The 15,261-nt window shown below is 47.0% G+C and overlaps 1 protein-coding gene across 8 annotated transcripts in view; it reads right to left on the bottom strand.

Moving 5' to 3' along the window:
- Positions 1 to 15,261, bottom strand: part of scml2 (Scm polycomb group protein like 2) — an 82,811-nt gene that overhangs the window by 9,548 nt on the left and 58,002 nt on the right. For 6 of the 8 annotated variants that reach the window (XM_036951529.2, XM_090207259.1, XM_090207257.1 and 3 more), the window contains 3 exons: positions 3,819 to 4,102; positions 3,206 to 3,329; positions 1,149 to 1,352 (listed from right to left, as the gene is read on the bottom strand). In XM_036951529.2, coding sequence (XP_036807424.2) covers positions 1,149 to 1,352; positions 3,206 to 3,329; positions 3,819 to 4,102 — 612 coding nt within the window. Of the gene's footprint in view, positions 1 to 1,148; positions 1,353 to 3,205; positions 3,330 to 3,818; positions 4,103 to 14,617; positions 14,973 to 15,261 lie in introns of those variants that run through there. The other 2 variants (XM_090207262.1, XM_090207263.1) reach the window with 2 other exon arrangements.

The following is a 15,261-nucleotide window of genomic DNA, read 5'->3' as shown; positions in this document are numbered from 1 at the left end:
TATTTGGATTCTATGGCGCAGTAACAGACATGATTATTTGGTTTCTATGGCGCAGTAAAGACATGATTATTTGGTTTCTATGGCGCAGTAAAGACATGATTATTTGGTTTCTATGGCGCAGTAAAGACATTATTATTTGGTTTCTATGGCGCAATAAGAGACATTATTATTTGGTTTCTATGGCGCAGTAAAGACATGATTATTTGGTTTCTATGGCGCAATAAGAGACATGATTATTTGGTTTCTATGGTGCAGTAACAGATGGCCCAGCATCAGATGACCCCCCCACACACACACACAGACTGGGACCCCCCCGGGGAGCCCCTCCCAAACCAGGTTACGGACGCATGTCACTTCTCATTACCCCCAGACACATGACATCAGCTGCTGCACACACACTTTATCCCACCAGGCATTATCCAGTGCACCATGTGGGCTCTGCAGCCTAAACCAATTCCTACTGCCTGATTGAATCCCCAGCCTACCCCCATATTCCCATTTGGAATTTGCCATTATTTTAATGAGGACTGAGGAACTATTTGAATATGTAGAGTCTGTGTAGAGTAGACGGTCTAGGGGCCGGGGTGTTCTTCTGGCTTCCTCATCATGTCATGACATCACTGTGGAGTAACAACCCTAGTGTTTCTGTCCAGTGAGGGTTGGACCATCTGGGTTCGGACCGGAGTCTCCGACACGTCACAGGACTGTGTTAGCGAGCTGAACTAAAGCCTACAGGCATTAGCTTGAAGTCTTCAGCTCACAGGCAAGCTTAGTTACTCATCACGTCAGCACAGCAGTTCACCGACCCTCCTTCATTACACAACCATAGAACACCTCATGATGTCATGAGAACAATACAATACTACACTAGCTATAACCACAGACCACATATCAGGACAGGCCCCAGCTAAAATGGCTGACCAACTGTTCCATTCTGACGTATAGGGACTACATGACATCAGCCTATCTAGGGTTATATATCTATGCTATAAAACCTCTTGATGATCTCTCCTCCTGTCTAGGGTTATACATCTATGGCTATAATACCTCTTGATGATCTCCTCCTGTCTAGGGTTATACATCTATGGCTATAATACCTCTGATGATCTCTCCTCCTATCTAGAGTTATATATCTATGGCTAACATACCTCTGATGATCTCTCCTCCATCGGACTGGGACTGTAGGAAACTGAAGAGGAAGGTTGGTTGGTAGGCACAGTCCACACATGCCTGAACAGCCTGCTGTAGGACAGTGTTGACCGGACCTGGCCCAAAGTGGTCCGGCAGCTGCTGCAACTGCTTCCTGTCCAGGTGTGGACCGCAGGCTCCGTGCTTGTTCACGTACACACACACTGGGGGAGAGAGAGAGAGAGAGAGAGAGAGAGAGAGAGAGAGAGAGAGAGAGAGAGAGAGAGAGAGAGAGAGAGAGAGAGAGAGAGAGAGAGAGAGAGAGAGAGAGAGAGAGAGAGAGAGAGAGAGAGAGAGAGAGAGAGAGAGAGAGAGAGAGATGAAGGTCAGGGGTCAGGAAGCACTAGAACATGTCTAAAGCTTCATTCTAGATGGACCAGTTAAATCACTCAGAACAATGACCAACTGGACTGCTCTAGATGGACCAGTTTAAATCACTCAGAACAATGACCAGCTGGACTGCTCTAGATGGACCAGTTAAATCACTCAGAACAATGACCAGCTGGACTGCTCTAGATGGACCAGTTAAATCACTCAGTACAGGGGACCAGCTGGACTGCTCTAGATGGACCAGTTAAATCACTCAGAACAATGACCAGCTGGACTGCTCTAGATGGACCAGTTAAATCACTCAGAACAATGACCAGCTGGACTGCTCTAGATGGACCAGTTAAATCACTCAGAACAATGACCAGTTGGACTGCTCTAGATGGACCAGTTAAATCACTCAGTACAAGGGACCAGTTGGACTGCTCTAGATGGACCAGTTAAATCACTCAGAACAAGAGACCAGTTGGACTGCTCTAGATGGACCAGTTAAATCACTCAGAACAAGAGACCAGCTGGACTGCTCTAGATGGACCAGTTAAATCACTCAGAACAATGACCAGCTGGACTGCTCTAGATGGACCAGTTAAATCACTCAGTACAGGGGACCAGCTGGACTGCTCTAGATGGACCAGTTAAATCACTCAGAACAATGACCAGCTGGACTGCTCTAGATGGACCAGTTAAATCACTCAGAACAATGACCAGCTGGACTGCTCTAGATGGACCAGTTAAATCACTCAGAACAATGACCAGCTGGACTGCTCTAGATGGACCTGTTAAATCACTCAGAACAATGACCAGCTGGACTGCTCTAGATGGACCAGTTAAATCACTCAGAACAATGACCAGCTGGACTGCTCTAGATGGACCTGTTAAATCACTCAGAACAATGACCAGCTGGACTGCTCTAGATGGACCAGTTAAATCACTCAGTACAAGGGACCAGTTGGACTGCTCTAGATGGACCAGTTAAATCACTCAGAACAAGAGACCAGCTGGACTGCTCTAGATGGACCAGTTAAATCACTCAGTACAGTGACCAGCTGGACTGCTCTAGATGGACCAGTTAAATCACTCAGTACAAGGGACCAGCTGGACTGCTCTAGCGTGTGAATATATACTGAGTGCACCAAACATTAGGAACACCTTCCTAACATGGAGTTGCACCCCCTTTTCCCCTCAGAACAGCCTCAATTCGTCCGGGCATGGACTCTACAAGGTGTAGAAAGCGTTCCACAGAGATGCTGGACCATGTTGACTCTAAAGCTTCCCACAGTTGTGTCAAGATGGCTGGGTGTCCTTTGACTGGTGGACCATTCTTGATACACACAGGAAACTGTTGAGTGTGAAAACCCCAGCAGCGTTCTTGACCCAAACCGGTGTGCCTGGCACCTACTACCATACCCCGTTCAAAGGCACTTAAATCCTTTGTCTTGCCCAATCACCCTCTGAATGGCACATACACAATCCATGTCTCAATTGTCTCAAGGCTTAAAAATCCTTGTTTAACCTCCCCTTCATCTACACTGATTGAAGAGGATTTAACAAGTTACATCAATAAGGGATCATAGCTTCACCTGATCAGTCTATGTCAAGGAAAGAGCAGGTCTAATGTGTATATCTGTTAATACAGCGATCTGTTAAACTGCATTAATGTTATTATTTATCTGACAGGACTGAGTCTTACCTGTGGAGACCACTCCGGGGCTGTTGTCCTTCGGTCCATGAACGTTGTTGATCAGTCTGGTCTCAGAGGCTGTAGTAGTATATACAGAGCCTGTCCCCGAGGAGGGCAGCACACGTGGCTTCCTCTGAACAAACACAACCTTTTTTATTTGACCTTTATTTAACCAGGCAAGTCAGTTAAGAACAAACTCTTATTTTCAATGACAGCCTAGGAACAGTGGGTTAACTGCCTGTTCAGGGGCAGAACGACAGATTTGTACCTTGTCAGCTCGGGGGTTTGAACTTGCAACCTTCCGGTTACTAGTCCAACGCTCTAACCACTAGGCTCCTGCCGTTCACTGACAACTCTTCGATCCCTATCATATACCGACACTACACAGCACCCCTACTGTAGTAATACCACTGTGATGTCGTCATACAACATTGTGTAAAGTGATTGGACTGGAGGTAAAATTCCTCCGGGAGTGTTGACTGGAGCCAATCACTGCAACCAGTCACACATTTCATTAAACAGACAGACAATACAACTGCTGCTCCAATAAGCATACTTTTTCAGTCCAGTACTAAACTCAATCTGGATCCAGGAAACGGGTTCATTGACCATAGGCCCTTACCTTGCTCCCAGGCTTGGGCCCCCTCTTCTTATGGGGTCTGGGTGCTAGCTGGGAGCCGGAGACCTGTGGCGTACCATTCAGAGCAGCCTCCGCTGCTGCCTCTGCCGCTGCCTTGAGCAGGGCGATGGTCTGCAGTTTGGGGCGCCGGCCCCGGACCCCCTTCCGCACGGGCAGAGGGGGCAGCGGATGGGGCAGGCGATAGGAGGAGGGGGACTGCATGGAGCGTCTGGAGGGGGCGGGGGGAGAGGAGGAGGCTGGGAGGAAGAGGGCCTTGGGGAGGGTGACTGAAATGAGAGGAAAAGGCAAAAGGTGGAATTAGAAAATCATGATGGGAAGTTATTTGCCACTGCAATATCACCAGGAATTCAGTCATCCACAACAACTGAAAACATAGCGTTCAGTCATCCACAACAACTGAAAACATAGCGTTCAGTCATTCACAACAACTGAAAACACAGCGTTCAGTCATCCACAACAACTGAAAACATAGCGTTCAGTCATCCACAACAACTGAAAACATAGAGTTCAGTCATCCACAACAACTGAAAACATAGCGTTCAGTCATCCACAACAACTGAAAACATAGCGTTCAGTCATCCACAACAACTGAAAACATAGCGTTCAGTCATTCACAACAACTGAAAACATAGCGTTCAGTCATTCACAACAACTGAAAACACAGCGTTCAGTCATTCACAACAACTGAAAACATAGCGTTCAGTAATCCACAACAACTGAAAACATAGCGTTCAGTCATCCACAACAACTGAAAACACAGCGTTCAGTCATCCACAACAACTGAAAACATAGAGTTCAGTCATCCACAACAACTGAAAACATAGCGTTCAGTCATCCACAACAACTGAAAACACAGCGTTCAGTCATCCACAACAACTGAAAACACAGCGTTCAGTCATCCACAACAACTGAAAACATAGCGTTCAGTTATTCACAACAACTGAAAACACAGCTTATAATGGCCATAGCTGTTTGTTTCTTACCCAAGGTTCATTTAATAATGTTGCTTTTAAATTCAGCTATTGTTGAATGAATCCATGGTATTAAGGCTTATGAAAAGGGGAGCTATGGTTCTGGGAGGCAAAACAGGAGGACTTCCTGGACACACACACACAAATCAATCACTGTCTGTTCCGATACGCGTTAAGAATTCCACTGAGGTGAAGCGAGTCTACACTCTGCAGCAGCAGTAGATCAAACACCGTCTGACACACATGAATAACAACTTTGATCTTCCCGCTTTGATTCAAAAGCCACAGCTCAAAGTCAGACTTCATACATAACACTACTTCCAATCCAATTCCACACACAAACAATCTACCTCCCCCCAGCTCCAGCCAGGCAGCCAAAGGTTCTTTAGAATATCCAAAGCGTCACATTTCCACTCCTCGCGTTGGTTGGCTACATTTCAAGTGTTCGCTGTTCGCCCATTTTCCCCTCAAAACATTGAGTCAGTGAAAGGAATGGTTGGAATCTTTAAGATGAGGAAAGGGAAGCAGTAGAGGCAGGGATCTTTAAGAGGAGGAAAAGGAAGCAGTAGAGGCAGGGATCTTTAAGAGCAGGAAAAGGAGGCAGTAGAGGCAGGGATCTTTAAGGGAGGAAAAGGAAGCAGTAGAGGCAGGAATCTTTAAGAGGAGGAAAAGGAAGCAGTAGAGGCAGGAATCTTTAAGAGCAGGAAAAGGAAGCAGTAGAGGCAGGAATCTTTAAGAGGAGGAAAGGGAAGCAGTAGAGGCAGGAATCTTTAAGAGGAGGAAAAGGAGGCAGTAGAGGCAGGGATCTTTAAGGGAGGAAAAGGAAGCAGTAGAGGCAGGAATCTTTAAGAGGAGGAAAAGGAAGCAGTAGAGGCAGGAATCTTTAAGAGCAGGAAAAGGAAGCAGTAGAGGCAGGGATCTTTAAGAGCAGGAAAAGGAAGCAGTAGAGGCAGGAATCTTTAAGAGCAGGAAAAGGAAGCAGTAGAGGCAGGAATCTTTAAGAGGAGGAAAGGAAGCAGTAGAGGCAGGGATCTTTAAGAGGAGGAAAGGAAGCAGTAGAGGCAGGGATCTTTAAGAGGAGGAAAGGGAAGCAGTAGAGCCAGGAATCTTTAAGAGCAGGAAAGGAAGCAGTAGAGGCAGGAATCTTTAAGAGGAGGAAAGGAAGCAGTAGAGGCAGGAATCTTTAAGAGGAGGAAAGGGAAGCAGTAGAGGCAGGAATCTTTAAGAGCAGGAAAAGGAAGCAGTAGAGGCAGGGATCTTTAAGCGCAGGAAAAGGAAGCAGTAGAGGCAGGGATCTTTAAGAGCAGGAAAAGGAAGCAGTAGATGCAGGGATCTTTAAGAGCAGGAAAATGAGGCAGTAGAGGCAGGGATCTTAAAGAGGAAAAGGTGAGACATACCAGAGTATTCCATCACATTGGGGACAAGGGATACGTTTCCAGTGTGTTGTGTTCTCTGGGTCTAACAAGTCTTTTGTCTGGGGCCCTCCCCCTTTTCATTATAGAGGTCAGGGGTCAGGCTCCCCTGAGACCAGCCAGGTAATCCCCTTCTGCAGACAGCCTGCCTTCATCTCACCTAGATCACAACACTAGGCTACTGTTACATGTTCAATTACTGAACTCAAGCCTACCATTACTACTGAGAGGTTTAGGTTTGTTATAACACTGCGATGCCAATCAATAGTTTAAAAGAAATTTGAACAAAATGAAAACCTAGTCTAATATACAGACACTGGGGTTTTCTAGAGGTGAGGTTTGCTAAGGGTTGAAATCTTTGTATTTAAACAGCTCGGTATACAGGGCACTAATTATATAGACAGAACTAAACACATCCCTAACCCAGCTATAATGACAAACACTCATTATATAGACAGGGCATTGTAGCTAAACACATCCCTAAACCAGCTATAATGACAAACACTCATTATATAGACAGAACTAAACACATCCCTAAACCAGCTATAATGACAAACACTCATTATATAGACAGGGCATTGTAGCTAAACACATCCCTAAACCAGCTATAATGACAAACACTCATTATATAGACAGAACTAAACACATCCCTAAACCAGCTATAATGACAAACACTTATTATATAGACAGAACTAAACACATCCCTAAACCAGCTATAATGACAAACACTCATTATATAGACAGAACTAAACACATCCCTAAACCAGCTATAATGACAAACACTCATTCTATAGACAGGGCTAAACACATCCCTAACCCAGCTATAATGACAAACACTCATTATATAGACAGAACTAAACACATCCCTAAACCAGCTATAATGACAAACACTCATTCTATAGACAGGGCTAAACACATCCCTAAACCAGCTATAATGACAAACACTCATTCTATAGACAGGGCTAAACACATCCCTAAACCAGCTATAATGACAAACACTCATTATATAGACAGGGCTAAATACATCCCTAAACCAGCTATAATGACAAACACTCATTCTATAGACAGGGCTAAACACATCCCTAAACCAGCTATAATGACAAACACTCATTATATAGACAGGGCTAAACACATCCCTAAACCAGCTATAATGACAAACACTCATTATATAGACAGAACTAAACACATCCCTAAACCAGCTATAATGACAAACACTCATTATATAGACAGAACTAAACACATCCCTAAACCAGCTATAATGACAAACACTCATTATATAGACAGAACTAAACACATCCCTAAACCAGCTATAATGACAAACACTCATTATATAGACAGGGCTAAACACATCCCTAAACCAGCTATAATGACAAACACTCATTATATAGACAGAACTAAACACATCCCTAAACCAGCTATAATGACAAACACTCATTATATAGACAGAACTAAACACATCCCTAAACCAGCTATAATGACAAACACTCATTATATAGACAGAACTAAACACATCCCTAAACCAGCTATAATGACAAACACTCATTATATAGACAGGGCTAAACACATCCCTAAACCAGCTATAATGACAAACACTCATTATATAGACAGAACTAAACACATCCCTAAACCAGCTATAATGACAAACACTCATTATATAGACAGAACTAAACACATCCCTAAACCAGCTATAATGACAAACACTCATTATATAGACAGAACTAAACACATCCCTAAACCAGCTATAATGACAAACACTCATTATATAGACAGGGCTAAACACATCCCTAAACCAGCTATAATGACAAACACTCATTATATAGACAGAACTAAACACATCCCTAAACCAGCTATAATGACAAACACTCATTATATAGACAGGGCTAAACACATCCCTAAACCAGCTATAATGACAAACACTCATTATATAGACAGAACTAAACACATCCCTAAACCAGCTATAATGACAAACACTCATTATATAGACAGAACTAAACACATCCCTAAACCAGCTATAATGACAAACACTCATTATATAGACAGAACTAAACACATCCCTAAACCAGCTATAATGACAAACACTCATTATATAGACAGAACTAAACACATCCCTAAACCAGCTATAATGACAAACACTCATTATATAGACAGAACTAAACACATCCCTAAACCAGCTATAATGACAAACACTCATTCTATAGACAGGGCTAAACACATCCCTAAACCAGCTATAATGACAAACACTAGCAGGATAACCTTATTTTCTATTAGGTATTGAGATATATATATAGATTATTTGTTTCACTCTTTATGGAAGGCGCAATGCAGAGAACACTGGAAGAGAAATTATCATTTAATTATCATAGTGAGTTATTGTAATGTTTGTTTATGTGTCAATTATTCCCATAAGGGAAGGGTTGTATTCATTCATTCATTCAGCAGCAGGTAAAACTACCATATTCAGATATCCTTCTCTCATTACTGCTCTATTTAATCTCATCTGTCATTTATAACTAATTCTTATCAGGACCAGCAGACTACTGACTTAGACTTTTAAATTCTACTGGAGCTCAATGCCTTCTCTCCTTCTGGTCCCTCTCTCTCTCTCTCTCTCTCTCTATCTGGCCCAGCAACACAATGGGAGTGGAAGGTCTAGGAGGAGATCTGCCATTCAAAGCGTCAAGTCAACCCATCCATCAATAGAGGTGGAAAAAATGGCACGTCCAGAGAAAGACATTGAAAGGCATTGTGGGTAATCACACAAAAGCAGCCAGTGGCCCCGGCCACACAAGTCAGTCCACGATTCAGTCAGTCCATGATTCAATCAGTCCACGATTCAGTCAGTCCACGATTCAGTCAGTCCACGATTCAGTCAGTCCACGATTCAGTCAGTCCACGATTCAGTCAGTCCACGATTCAGTCAGTCCACGATTCGGTCAGTACACGATTCGGTCAGTCCACGATTCGGTCAGTCCACGATTCAGCCAGTCCACGATTCAGTCAGTCCATGAGTTTTATTATTAGTAGCAGTGTGTGTCAAATATGCCATGATAAACATCTCCCATTTCAACAGAACTCTAGACTGGTTGTCTAGTAGAGAGCAGACCTCTACTGTGTACTCTAAGTGCCAGCAAAATGCCTCTATGGCTGGCTCTACAACGTTCTATAAGGGCCAGCAAAATGCCTCTATGGCTGGCTCTACAACGTTCTCTAAGGGCCAGCAAAATGCCTCTATGGCTGGCTCTACTGCATTCTCTAAGGGCCAGCAAAATGCCTCTATGGCTGGCTCTACTGCATTCTCTAAGGGCCAGCAAAATGCCTCTATGGCTGGCTCTACAGTATTCTCTAAAGGCCAGCAAAATGCCGCTATGGCTGGCTCTACTGCATTCTCTAAGGGCCAGCAAAATACCTCTATGGCTGGCTCTACAGTATTCTCTAAAGGCCAGCAAAATGCCTCTATGGCTGGCTCTACTGCATTCTCTAAAGGCCAGCAAAATGCCTCTATGGCTGGCTCTACAGTATTCTCTAAGTGCCAGCAAAATGCCTCTATGGCTGGCTCTACAACGTTCTCTATGGCCCAGCAAAATGCCTCTATGGCTGGCTCTACAGTATTCTCTATGGCCCAGCAAAATGCCTCTATGGCTGCTTAAGCATCTTGGAAAAAGGTTTCATTGAGAGATGAGGGAAAGTGGGGGAAGAATAGACGAGTGTTTTGTTTCACAAGGAGGGAAAGATCACTCACTAGGGGCGGGGCAGGGCTAGGGCTAGGGCTACCCCCCCCCCCCCACACACACACACACACACACAGCCAGGGACACACACACACACACATTCACTCTAGCTCACACAGACACACTACAATACTCCACCTCTCTACAACAGCTTAGCGAGCAATAGACAAAAAACTATTTTAGTTCCAAGTCAAGACAAAGTTTAACTTCCATTCAGTTGATATTAAACTGTCCCCCTAGTTGTTCTAACATAGAGCCTTCCATTCCATTCCATTAAACCTGTCCTGTGTTCTGCAGTAGGAGTGTAAAGAGTTAATCATGACGGGTAATTTCAGGCTGACCCAGTGACCCGGTGGCCAGGAGGTCTGGAGCCCCGGGGCGGTGAGGGGCGCTGCTACTGGGGCTGAGAAGTGTGGCTCCTGCCTGGCGGCTTGGATGACTGGTTGGGGGTTGCGTCGGGGCCTGTGTGTGTGTGTGTTTGGCCACGCCTCAAGCCGTATAACCCAGCTCTCCCTCCTGTAATATTTCAGTTTGAACTGGGAGCTGTGGAGGGAATCTGGTTCTGTCGCAGATCCTTCTTGATTGAGCTCCCTGGTGCAATGTGAAAATTAATCACATGCTTTGAGACCAGGGGAGGACTGGGGTTTAGAGAGGAGGTAGTATGGTAGACCAGGAGAGGACTGGGGTTTAGAGAGGGGGTAGTATGGTAGACCAGGGGAGGACTGGGGTTTAGAGAGGAGGTAGTATGGTAGACCAGGAGGACTGGGGTTTAGAGAGGATGTAGTATGGTAGACCAGGGGAGGACTGGGGTTTAGAGAGGAGGTAGTTTGGTAGACCAGGAGAGGACTGGGGTTTAGAGGGGAGGACTGGGGTTTAGAGAGGGGGTAGTATGGTAGACCAGGGGAGGACTGAGGTTTAGAGAGGAGGTAGTATGGTAGACCATGGGAGGACAAGGGTTTAGAGAGGAGGTAGTATGGTAGACCAGGAGAGGACTGGGGTTTGGAGAGGAGGTAGTATGGTAGACCAGGGGAGGACTGGGGTTTAGAGAGGAGGTAGTATGGTAGACCAGGGGAGGACTGGGGTTTAGAGAGGAGGTAGTATGGTAGACCAGGGGAGGACTGGGGTTTAGAGAGGAGGACTGGGGTTTACAGAGGAGGTAGTATGGTAGACCAGGGGAGGACTGGGGTTTAGAGAGGGGGTAGTATGGTAGACCAGGAGAGGACTGGACTGGGGTTTAGAGAGGAGGTAGTATGGTAGACCAGGAGAGGACTAGACTGGGGTTTAGAGAGGGGGTAGTATGGTAGACCAGGGGAGGACTGGGGTTTAGAGAGGCAGTAGTATGGTAGAACAGGGGAGGACTGGGGTTTAGAGAGGAGGTAGTATGGTAGACCAGGGGAGGACTGGGGTTTAGAGAGGAGGTAGTATGGTAGACCAGGAGAGGACTGGGGTTTAGAGAGGAGGTAGTATGGTAGACCAGGAGAGGACTGGGGTTTAGAGAGGGGGTAGTATGGTAGACCAGGGGAGGACTGGGGTTTAGAGAGGAGGTAGTATGGTAGACCAGGAGAGGACTGGACTGGGGTTTAGAGAGGAGGTAGTATGGTAGACCAGGAGAGGACTGGGGTTTAGAGGAGAGGACTGGGGTTTAGAGGGGAGGACTGGGGTTTAGAGAGGGGGTAGTATGGTAGACCAGGAGAGGACTGGGGTTTAGAGAGGAGGTAGTATGGTAGACCAGGAGAGGACTGGACTGGGGTTTAGAGAGGAGGTAGAATGGTAGACCAGGAGAGGACTGGGGTTTAGAGAGGAGGTAGTATGGTAGACCAGGGGAGGACTGGGGTTTAGAGAGGAGGTAGTATGGTAGACCAGGGGAGGACTGGGGTTTAGAGAGGGGGTAGTATGGTAGACCAGGAGAGGACTGGACTGGGGTTTAGAGAGGAGGTAGTATGGTAGACCAGGAGAGGACTGGACTGGGGTTTAGAGAGGGGATAGTATGGTAGACCAGGGGAGGACTGGGGTTTAGAGAGGAGGTAGTATGGTAGACCAGGGGAGGACTGGGGTTTAGAGAGGTAGTATGGTAGACCAGGGGAGGACTGGGGATTAGAGAGGAGGACTGGGGTTTAGAGGGGAGGACTGTGGTTTAGAGAGGAGGTAGTATGGTAGACCAGGAGAGGACTGGGGTTTAGAGAGGAGGTAGTATGGTAGACCAGGAGAGGACTGGGGTTTAGAGAGGAGGTAGTATGGTAGACCAGGGGAGGACTGGGGTTTAGAGAGGGGGTAGTATGGTAGACCAGGGGAGGACTGGGGTTTAGAGAGGGGGTAGTATGGTAGACCAGGAGAGGACTGGGGTTTAGAGAGGGGGTAGTATGGTAGACCAGGGGAGGGCTGGGGTTTAGAGAGGGGGTAGGGTGGTAGACCAGGAGAGGACTGGGGTTTAGAGAGGGGGTAGGGGTTTAGAGAGGGGGTAGTATGGTAGACCAGGAGAGGACTGGGGTTTAGAGAGGGGGTAGTATGGTAGACCAGGGGAGGGCTGGGGTTTAGAGAGGGCGTAGGGTGGTAGACCAGGAGAGGACTGGGGTTTAGAGAGGGGTAGGGGTTTAGAGAGGGGGTAGGGTGGTAGACCAGGGGAGGACTGGGTTAGAGGGGGTAGGGTGGTAGACCAGGAGAGGACTGGGGTTTAGAGAGGAGGTAGTATGGTAGACCAGGAGAGGACTAGGGTTTAGAGATGGGGTAGTATGGTAGACCAGGAGAGGACTGGGTTAGAGGGGGTAGGGTGGTAGACCAGGAGAGGACTGGGGTTTAGAGAGGAGGTAGGGTGGTAGACCAGGAGAGGACTGGGGTTTAGAGAGGAGGTAGTATGGTAGACCAGGAGAGGACTAGGGTTTAGAGAGGGGGTAGTATGGTAGACCAGGTAGTATGGTAGACCAGGAGAGGACTGGGGTTTAGAGAGGAGGTAGTATGGTAGACCAGGAGACGACTGGGGTTTAGAGAGGAGGTAGTATGGTAGACCAGGGTAGGACTGGGGTTTAGAGAGGGGGTAGTATGGTAGACCAGGGGAGGACTGGGGTTTAGAGAGGGGGTAGTATGGTAGACCAGGAGAGGACTGGGGTTTAGAGAGGGGGTAGTATGGTAGACCAGGGGAGGGCTGGGGTTTAGAGAGGGGGTAGGGTGGTAGACCAGGAGAGGACTGGGGTTTAGAGAGGGGGTAGGGGTTTAGAGAGGGGGTAGTATGGTAGACCAGGAGAGGACTGGGGTTTAGAGAAGGGGTAGTATGGTAGACCAGGGGAGGGCTGGGGTTTAGAGAGGGGGTAGGGTGGTAGACCAGGAGAGGACTGGGGTTTAGAGAGGAGGTAGTATGGTAGACCAGGAGAGGACTAGGGTTTAGAGAGGAGGTAGTATGGTAGACCAGGAGAGGACTGGGGTTTAGAGAGGAGGTAGGGTGGTAGACCAGGAGAGGACTGGGGTTTAGAGCGGAGGTAGTATGGTAGACCAGGAGAGGAGTAGGGTTTAGAGAGGGGGTAGTATGGTAGACCAGGAGAGGACTGGGTTAGAGGGGGTAGGGTGGTAGACCAGGAGAGGACTGGGGTTTAGAGAGGAGGTAGGGTGGTAGACCAGGAGAGGACTGGGGTTTAGAGAGGAGGTAGTATGGTAGACCAGGAGAGGAGTAGGGTTTAGAGAGGGGGTAGTATGGTAGACCAGGAGAGGACTGGGTTAGAGGGGGTAGGGTGGTAGACCAGGAGAGGACTGGGGTTTAGAGAGGAGGTAGGGTGGTAGACCAGGAGAGGACTGGGGTTTAGAGAGGAGGTAGTATGGTAGACCAGGAGAGGACTTGGGTTTAGAGAGGAGGTAGGGTGGTAGACCAGGAGAGGACTAGGGTTTAGAGAGGAGGTAGTATGGTAGACCAGGGGAGGACTAGGGTTTAGAGAGGAGGTAGTATGGTAGACCAGGGGAGGACTGGGGTTTAGAGAGGGGGTAGGGTGGTACTGATAGCCCCAGGTAGACCCATTTAAACAATCTGTTACTGTGTCAAACATCCAACAGAACAATTACTTTTATACTGAAAAAACATTTAACCGGATGGAAAAGTAGTTCCACTTCAAAGATGTAATAATTACAAACAAGGTTTTTGCATAAAAAGATGGGTGAATATTTCCATAAACATAAGAGAGTAAAGCAATTCTCTAAGGGCTAAATAGTGTATTTAAATGTATGGACAATTATATTCTGGAATTTACATTTATAAAGCCATTTGCATGGTTCTAACACAACTATGTTGTCTTAACAGTCATAAATTGATTTAACATGTGTACATTATACGATAGGCGGTAGACACACATACCAACCCTGAGCAGAGACCAGTCGTCCTAAATATCAAGGACTGTTCCCTATGAGCACTCATTTCAATCATTCAAATCAAGCAGAGCAAACAAAGAGAGTGGTTGAAACAGTCAGGGCCATGCAAACAATAGCTACATCATCTGCATGAACTACATCTACGGGTGACTGAGATGCAACAGCCCTTCATTCACACAAACAGTGGATTCCCTCCTTTCTAGAAACCGACTGCTAACGAAGACGAAGTCTAACGCCGGGCTCTCACGTGAGAGGAAGAGGAACTGAACAGCCGCCACTAGTTAAAAATAGACCCGAGACAAAAGCAGAGGCAGCAAACTCACCAGGAACTCCCAACACGGTGCTATGTTTCCGGGGAGCAACAGCAGCAGTAGTAGTCCACAACAACAGAACAGCCCCTCTTTACTAGTTTGACCCCTGGTTAACGTCAGGGTCTCTCTCTCCCCCTTCCTCTCTCTCTCTCTATTCTCCCTATTTCTCTCTCCTTCCCTCGTTCTCTCTTTCTCTGTCCAGCTCCAGTCCACAACAAAGCCCCATGCTGCTGCCTGCCTGACTGAGGCGGCATTAGAAACAGGAGGAGCTAGCTACTAGTGGCCCCTCCCTCTGTCCCTGTGAATGAACAGAGCAGAGCAGCAGAGAGCAGAACGGCTGATTTGCATCGCAGGGAAAGAGGAGGGGGGTGGATGAGGCTAGCAGGCGGAGGAGGAGGAGTGGGAGGGAGGGGTAAAGGGGGAAGGGTTTTATGCACGTGATCAAAGAGCTATATTGACAGTGCTCATCGGTCACCTGCCTGCCGTTCACTCTCCTCGCCAAGCCCCTGCCCAACTCTCTGAGGGGGTGAGGGGGGTTGAGAGGCGGGGTGTCTGGGGAGAGGGGTGGGGGTGGGGTGTAAAAGGTTCAAATGGATGAGAGGACCCCGATTGAGGAATGGGCACAAGAGGTCTCCTGTAGGCTGCATTAGAAGGCT

The sequence above is a fragment of the Oncorhynchus mykiss genome, chromosome 18, assembly GCF_057628025.1.
Source record: "Oncorhynchus mykiss isolate SJ-2025 chromosome 18, ASM5762802v1, whole genome shotgun sequence".
Taxonomy (NCBI): Eukaryota; Metazoa; Chordata; class Actinopteri; order Salmoniformes; family Salmonidae; genus Oncorhynchus; species Oncorhynchus mykiss.
Note: the sequence above shows the minus strand (reverse complement) of the source record. Positions and strands in the feature narration are given on the sequence as shown.